This window comes from Thalia democratica, chromosome 7, assembly GCF_965202585.1.
Source record: "Thalia democratica chromosome 7, ktThaDemo2.hap1.1, whole genome shotgun sequence".
In the NCBI taxonomy this organism is placed as follows: domain Eukaryota; kingdom Metazoa; phylum Chordata; class Thaliacea; order Salpida; family Salpidae; genus Thalia; species Thalia democratica.
Genome location: NC_139171.1, coordinates 30314461 through 30322953, shown reverse-complemented (window position 1 = coordinate 30322953; position 8493 = coordinate 30314461). Strand labels below are relative to the sequence as shown.

Here is an 8493-nt window from a genome sequence, read left to right as displayed (position 1 = left end):
AATATTTGATAACCTTGAGCACATAGGTTTTAAATTTGGCAATCTATATTTTAGCTTTTTTCTTTCCCAAGTTATTCAAAGTTAACATAACTAACTTTTTATTGTTCAATTATTTTTTAGTTAAAACAGTTTTAACCATGTAAATTTATTGATAAACTTAATGTCGAATTTAGATTAGTTTCTTTTAGTATGTTTTACAAAAGTTTATTGTGAGTTTTTATTTTGTTGGAGTTTAAATTTTGACTGTTAAGTTTTCTTAGCTCATTATAACTTATAGCTCTTTATTAGCTAACTATAAGAACTAAGTCTGGTGTACGACTCGCTTACCGAGAGATCTTTTCTTACAGCCAGGTCCTTAGAACAAAGCTTTTTTGAGCATTTTGTTTTTTTTTTTAATAAAATTACTATTTAAGTTTTACAATTTTATTTTAAGTTTAACTCGTTAACTTACAGAAACATGTGTTAGTGTAATAAAGAAGGAATACTGCTTAAGCTTGTTACTATTATTTAAATTTCGTTGATATTCTGTGAAAGCTTTGTTGTGTTCTTGAAACACGAGCATTAACTTAGCTCGATTAGCATTTTTTTGCAATTTTTAAAAAATGTCCAAACTTTAGATACAATTATATTCCTTTTCTTTAAAGCTAACTAAGATTTTTTATTCTAGAGAATTTGCTTTTAATTTACAAAAAAAATATTGGATTGGTGTTTGATTTTTTGTGCGAGGTTCTTCAGAATTTTTTTTTAGGATATTTTTACTCTAACCGATGTTTTAGCCGGAATAATATTTTTTTTTGATATTATTACTTTGCTGTTTTTTCAAGGTTTTTTTTTTAATTTCTTACATTTTACTAATATATACAAATATGCCCGATTGTAAATTTCAAAGACCCTCAAATTTCTAACGGTCACTGTAGCAAAAGAAACATCTTCAAAACTTTTTTTAACATTCTTATTTATGACTATTTTAAATGGTTTACGCTTTTTTCACCTAAACATGACTTTCATATAAGACATGACCCATGCTAGTTTTACGAAAATTATCATTATTTTAACATTAAATTCCTCATATTTCTTTTATGAAAAATTAAATTAAGAACCTTTTTTAAAAGTTTAAACTTATAGAATGTATAATATAAAACATTTAAATAATAATTATATTAATTATTATTAACTTTTGTCAATGAATAAACTTAAAGCTTGAATAAGTACCTATCACTTAAAGATGTTGAGCAATTAAGCTCATTAAGATAATTATCTTTTTAATAAGTGCTATAGTTAAAAAAATTATTAAATCAAAGTTTGAATTTTAACCAAAATAGTAAAAGCTGAAATGTCACCATTGCATTTATTATTTTTACATTGACACTAACATAGTACTTTTCAAGAGATAAAACAATGTTTGTTTTCTGGTTAGATAAAAAGCTTAAAGTTTCAGTTTTGTTTTAGAAGATTATTTTTACTGATTCTAACAGTACTTTTGCAATTACTGTTGCCCTCAAAGACATTTTCTTCATAGTGCGGCCGGCGAGCAACTTATATAAAGTTAACTTACATTTTCGATTTTTCATATTTTGTTTTAATCTTGTTTTTTCAAAGTTTTTTTTAAATAAATTCAAGCGAAGTTACGTCATAAAGCGTTTAACTTTTTTGCAAACTTTCAGTTGAATAACGACAGAAAAACTTTTTTGTTTCAAAACTTTGCCGGGTGAATATTTCAGATGCGTTTCTCCTGCGCGTTGTGTTTCGTGCTCGTCGTTCTATCGCTTTGCGGCGACGCGAAAGGCCAGATAGTCGGAGGGACGATGGCCGAAGACGGGACGTTTAACTTCCTGGTCAAGTTGGATTTGTTCTTTGCGTTTGAGAACGCGGCCGAATTAATACCGAAACCCATTACGTGCGCCGGAACCATAATAGAGCTGGACTGGATCCTGACCGCGGCCCACTGCTTTTACGATAACGAGCTGGAAGTTCGCGGGGAGCGGGTGAAGGCGAAATGGATGCGGGTGGTCGTCACGGCCGGCGTGAAGAACGCCGAGGACCCGAGAAGGCAGACTCAGTCCGTTGACAGGAGCGACGAACGCGCTTGGCTGCACCCCGACAGAAACGCGCACATAAACGACGTGGCTCTCATCAAGCTGAAAAACAAGTTCGTCCGATCGCCCGCAGTGGGCACCGCGGTGTTTCTCAAAAGTAACTTGAATTACGACTACAATAGAAAAATCAGGTAAAATCGTCGCTATATTATATATACATAAAAGTTCCGACTAGAGATTTTATTAAAATGCTTACAAAGACTAGTTTTATTAGAACTAAATGTACATTAAAAATTGCATTAAAAGAAAGAAGCAAAGTTGATTTTTCATCAACTTTCTTTAGTGATACTGTTAAGGTAAACATATGCCAAAAATAAAAGAAAAGATAGTTTACTATAAGGTTTCTATTAAACGTTTTCATATTTTTACTGGCAACGAAATATATTTATAAATTTTTGTAAACTATGTATATCAGTTACAATTTGTAAAATTAATAATATTAAATTACTGTAAATTTGTAAAGTTTGATGGCTCACTTGTTATGTTCAGAAACGTCTTGTTATATATTTAGTAAAACTTCTTTTTTTGTAGACACATTAAAAAAACACTACTGTTTTTGTCCATAAGTTGTATCCGGCAGGACCCGGATCTGTTTTAAAAACTATGATCTCGGCGGATCTTAGCAAACTAACAAACTAGTTTGAAGCCGCCGGTCGATAATTGAGAATGTTTCAAAATGGAATTTCAAGTTAAAGCTCGATAAGGACCGAGTTTCAATTTAAACGTAATTATTAAAACAAACAAATGCTCTAACAAAACAATAAACACTTTATTACACAAAGTGTTTCACTGAAAACTGCTAAACTGTATTTTCACGATATAAGTTGATCACGTGCCCACTTTAAAACTTTCTAGTTCCTCGATTAGATTCAAAGTTTCAATTCAAATTAGCAAACTTTTTAAATAGCCAACTTATTCCAAGTTAGTTGACTTTTTGTAACATACTAAATCTTTAAAGTGACTTGTACTTAGCAAATGTTTTAATTTAAACGAAAATCCACAATCTAATTTCAAACTGTTCTAAAATTGGTAAAATTCTAAAAGTTGTTATGCCAATTGAGCACTTAAGCGTATACAATTTGAGTAAATATATTATTGTTTTTACCAGTGGTGTAGCGTGGTATGTTTGCTAGCGGGTACAAAAATTTACTCATTTCAAAAAATTTCCCTAGTTTAAAACTTTTGATTTAAGCTATATAAAAACCTTATTCGAAATTTCAAATAAAACAATTTTTATACATAAAGAGTTTTCAGTTTCTATTCAAAAATACACTTATTTATTTCAAAACGTAGCATTTCTAAACAACTATAACTATTTTTTCAGATTAAAATTCGATTATAGTTTTCTGTTCTTGTACAAATATAAACTTACTTTCACGAAATTAATACTAAACTGTTTAATAATAAACAAAAACTTTTATATTCAATCAAAATCTTTTGCAAATAACTAGGAAAGCATTACTAAGGTTCTTGATATTTTATAAAAAAGATATATACAAAACAGTTCGAAGTTAATTCAGATAAATATCAAAATAAAAAATAAAGTTTAGTAATGCTTTCCGAAAAGCTTGTGGTCTGATGATCGAATTGATATTATTGCATACCATATTTATTTATAAGTAATTAAAACTGATATTATTATATCTATATCTTTAACGGGTATAAATAGGTATAGCAACTTAATTTAGTTATAAAATAAACAACAAAAACTATGCAAAATTCATTGCTTTCACAAACAAACATTACAAAATGGTGCGCGACGCTTCAGTTTTCTACACATCAATCTTATACGAACTTCAATATCGATAAAGGTGGAAAAGATGATAATTATGAACGGAGAAATCCTATCCAAATTGTTTCATATCGTACCACAGCTTACGTCTTCGGCCTCGAAGTCTCACGTAAGCTGTTTTATATCATTCTCTAGTTAACCTCTGCGGCCGCGCAGTCCCAAGCCAATTATTTTGTATCGTACTGCCATTCACGTTTCCGGCCTTGAAATCTCACATGAAAAGCTGCAACTACTTCCACAAAGGAAGAGTCCCCCCTTTGAAGCGGCCTAAGTCCGCTCCGTAGGGTAGTTGAGGTATAATAACCTGTTTGTAGATGTGCTTCATCGTTTATATACATTTTTACTCTCTCTTTTGCAGGTGGCTTGACATGTTGACAGTTGCAGGTGGCTTGACATGTTGACAATTGCAGGTGTCTCGGCATTTTGGAAGTTGCAAGTGTTTCGGCATGTTGGAATATGCATGTTGGAATCTGCAGGTGTCTCGGCACGGTTTTGTTAGCCAGCTTACATACTCACCTAAGCCGAAGAAAATAATTGTATTTATTTTGCCTTTGTCAATCAAAAAACATCGAGTAGAATTTAAAATATAAATTGGAGAACTGTTGTTATTATTTATTTGAAACTTGTCTTTTAAAAAGAATTTTCAATTAAAAAAGTTTTAAAATTTATTCTGATGCATGCATCGATACATGGACGATTGGGATGAAAAAAGTATAATTTCACATAAATGTCCAACAGTATGATCAAACCGTTTAAAAAGAGTTAAAGACTAAATATAGTTCTTTTTCTTTTAAGAAACATCTGCTTTTATAAAATACATCCAATGTTTTGTTTATATAGTTTCTATGATGTTAAGATTCTTAATTATAACGAAAATTAATATTATAAAACTAACTAATTACAATATTGTAAAAGTTACCTTTATTCCGAAGCTTTGCAATCGTTTCCGTTATACATTTAAAAAAAATATACTTTTTTAGAAAATTAATTGTAGCTGAGGATCTTATTAATATCATTAATTAAAAGATTAAAGCATTGTTGTATGAAAGAATCTTAAAACTAGTTTAAATATACTTTGCTGTTCGTCAATTGACTTGTTATTGTTTGTTATTTTCCCTAAAGCGAAACTTATTTGAGTTTTTACATTCTTTATGAGTTTACTAAGTGATTCAAGCTAACTAAATACCTTGTTAAATATTGTGATAAAAACTTTAAGTTACTATTCTAGCATTTGGATTTTCCAACTATGAATCACAAAAATTAATGAAAAAATTAGTGTAACTATCTATAAAAGCTGTGCAATATTTTATGTCTGTATTTTAGACTAAGGTTTTGTGTACAATAGTGTGCATAGAATCTACTTACCGTGCACATAAAGTTTGGTAAGATATTAAAAAAATATATTACAAGTTGGAAAGTATTTAATTTGACTTGTTTATAAATTTTATTAGTTTAATTAAGGTACTTATTCTAATTCTTCACTTATTAATCTCTATATATATTATGCCAAAAAAAGTTAAATAATTAAATCATAAGCTGAAATTACTGATAAAATTTGAAATTAGTAATAAATTCACTTTTTTTTTTTTTTTTAAGGCAGAAAAACATCAGAATTAACTCACTCTCCCCTCTAAAACGATAAACGGTTATGATTATTAACAGTTTTTATGATTATTATTGTTTTTTTTTTATTTTTTACAAAAAAAACTGATTTACTATTTTAAGTGTTTTTTGTGCTTGTTTACATTATTATATTGTTTTGGTTAAACTCTTATATTTAGACATTTATTCAAATTTAAAAAACTAATTGGTTTGATTAAAAGGGTATATTTATTAAATTCTTTTTATTTAGTTTAAGCATATTTTTTTTAATACAGCTTTATTTTACTATATTTTTTAAATATTGCAGCTTTATTTTATTTGCTATTTTTTTAATGTTATAGCTTTATTTTATTATTAATAAGTTAAAATAAGTTGAAAGTAAAATCCAAATTTTTAAACATACTTTCAAAACTTAAAATTTATTTTACATTAAGTTTTTTCATTCATATAAAAGGTTTAACTATTTTCTAAAATTATTGATAAATTTTAAATTTAAAAACATATCAGATTGAAAATTTACCTTTTAACCTAGATTTTAACATGTATTTTATGTGTGTTTAATGTTAGTTAGTACTGTTTTATATAATTTTTTTTTTTAATATTTTTGGATATGTTTATTAAGGAAATTATTAAATGTTTAATAGTCTCATTTTTCACAGATTTTTTTGTTTTAGAGTTTGATTTTGACTGTTAAGTTTTTTTTTTCATTTTTCAACTCATTATAACTTGATTAAATTTGGGTATACAACTGATATAACCAAGCTGTATTTTTGTACCCAGGTCCTTCAACCAAAAAATTTTTTTTTGTTTAATAAACTATACTTAAAACTGAAGATGTTGCAACTTTTAGTTTTTTATTGACCAGGACATTACAATATAGACATTTTAAAGTTTTTGACTTTTGTAGCATTAAAAAGTTTTAATCATGAAGTAATGTTAGTTTAAGGTAAATTGAAAGCTTTTTTTTTTGTATATGTGTTGACCACTGGGTTTTAATCTTTCAACTTTCAACTTAAAGGGTTTTTATAATCATCATTAGGACCTCTACGTCATCAGACCACACAAAGTTTAGGAAAATTAGAAATGACACATGATCAATTCTTTGTTAGAGGGAGAATTTGAATGAGTTAAAAATTTGAAATATAATTATAATATGAGGACAAGAAACTGCTTTAATGTTTAGCATACTAATCAAAACTATCAGTCTTAAAAAAACTTTAAAAAACAATTAACATACTGACATAGCATTTGAAATTGTTGAGAACCACTGCCCTATAACTAAATATAAACTATTGTTTGTTGTTTTCATTGCAAATTTTTTAAAAGTGTTTTTTCTGATACTAGTTGTTTGTCAGCCAATTGTGAAGTAAAACAAAACAGCATTTTAAACATTCTTATTGAAAGTATATTGTCCTATGCTACAACTCATAATCAAAACCTGGGCTACTTAAACTAAAGGACATAAGAAGGATACAAAAAATAAAGAGTAACACAATATTTTAGTAAATATATTTTTCAGTAGTAATTCTACCCTTTGAAGGACAAGTCCTTTTGTATATATCTTTGTTATATAAAATTTTACTTACCCTTTATTTATTGGATATTTTTAACATTATAACTTACACTGTTTTCTTCAAAGTTTGTGTTGATTATTTAAATGTAAAAGTAATTTAGTTTTAAGGGTAAAACTGAAACAAAGTAGTTTTTTTTATTAAAATGTGTTCAGTAGAATATATTGTTTTTCCTATTAAATTTTCTTCTCACTCTAAATGTTGTTTGTTGCTGTTGTGTTATTGTTTATTATACTTAATACCTGCTTCCTAATTCATCATAACTAATCAAAGATAAAGTCTCTAGTGACATGCTTTATGTGGTGAGGACCCACATATACTGCATTATTTCATCATATTTTTATATAAAATTTGCAGTTTAATTTTTAGTTGCAAAGTCATTTAAAATTGAACATTTAAATATAAGAGATAACTATGTTTTGAAAAGTAGATTTTCCTTCACACCTTTATAAGATCATTTATCATGAAATCCTTGGTACTTCAGTAAACTTGAATATGACATTGCAATTTTAAATATAATTTTGAACCCTAGATAATTTGTTTCGAGTTATTTTGTTCAAAACTTTTACAGTTCGTATTATTTTGCAAAACCTTTCTTAGGAGTTTTGAAAATTAACCTTAAAATTTTTATAACAAGTTTAGTATCCATACATAAAATAGTTTAGAAATTTTTAACATTTTAAAAACTACTAACAATGCAAAAAATATGTAATAATATTTTTAATAAAAGTATGCATACATTATTATTTTCAAAATACTAAATTAAGATTCGAAAAGGTTATTTACCATTGGTTTTATTAGAATAAAAGTTTTCTACTAAAAAGATTTTTTTTAATGTTAAATTTTTTCACTTAGACAAAAAAAAATTATTAAATACTTGTGATTGAATAACTTAAGAATGGTTGTTAAATATTTTAAGTTAGTATATACAAAACAAACATTATACTTGTGAATAATAATGGGATTCCAATTTTCTAGGACAAAATTACCTTAAGTTTAATTACTTTGTAAAACATACATGGTTACACTATACATGTAACTTAGCACTAATTTAAGTTATATAAACTTTATATTAAAAAAGGGATATTTTTTGCCCATACCAGAAAATCTATTGTAATTTAAAAAAAACTATAGTTGTTCAGTTAATGTTCCATTTCAAGTTTTATCAAGCAAGTTTCAGATCATAAATGGACACTTTTACTTACCATAATTAAAATGATAATAAAAAATATTCTCAGTTTTATTAAATAAGCAGATCAAAAACAATAAAGGGCTTTTGAATAAACTTTCAATTATTTCAGTGTTTATCCCAAAATAAAATTGTTGAAAACTAAAAATTAGCAATGTTCATCATGAAAGTTTAGATTCAGTTCTGTAAAACCACACACTAAATAGGAAATTATGAAGTAAAGTAATTATTTATTTCAGAAGA

General features: G+C 27.0%; 1 protein-coding gene across 1 annotated transcript; it reads left to right on the top strand.

Moving 5' to 3' along the window:
• Positions 1-1721: 1721 nt before the first annotated feature.
• LOC145841238 (serine protease SP24D-like) lies at positions 1722-2231 on the top strand. Its single transcript, XM_082948604.1, has one exon. The coding sequence runs from the start codon at positions 1722-1724 to the stop codon at positions 2229-2231; it is 510 nt and encodes a 169-aa protein (XP_082804730.1).
• The last annotated feature ends 6262 nt before the right edge of the window (positions 2232-8493 follow it).

Coding starts and splice junctions, on each gene's coding strand:
- LOC145841238 (XM_082948604.1), top strand. CDS start 1,722: ATGCGTTTCTCCTGCGCGTTGTGTTTCGTGCTCGTCGTTCTATCGCTT.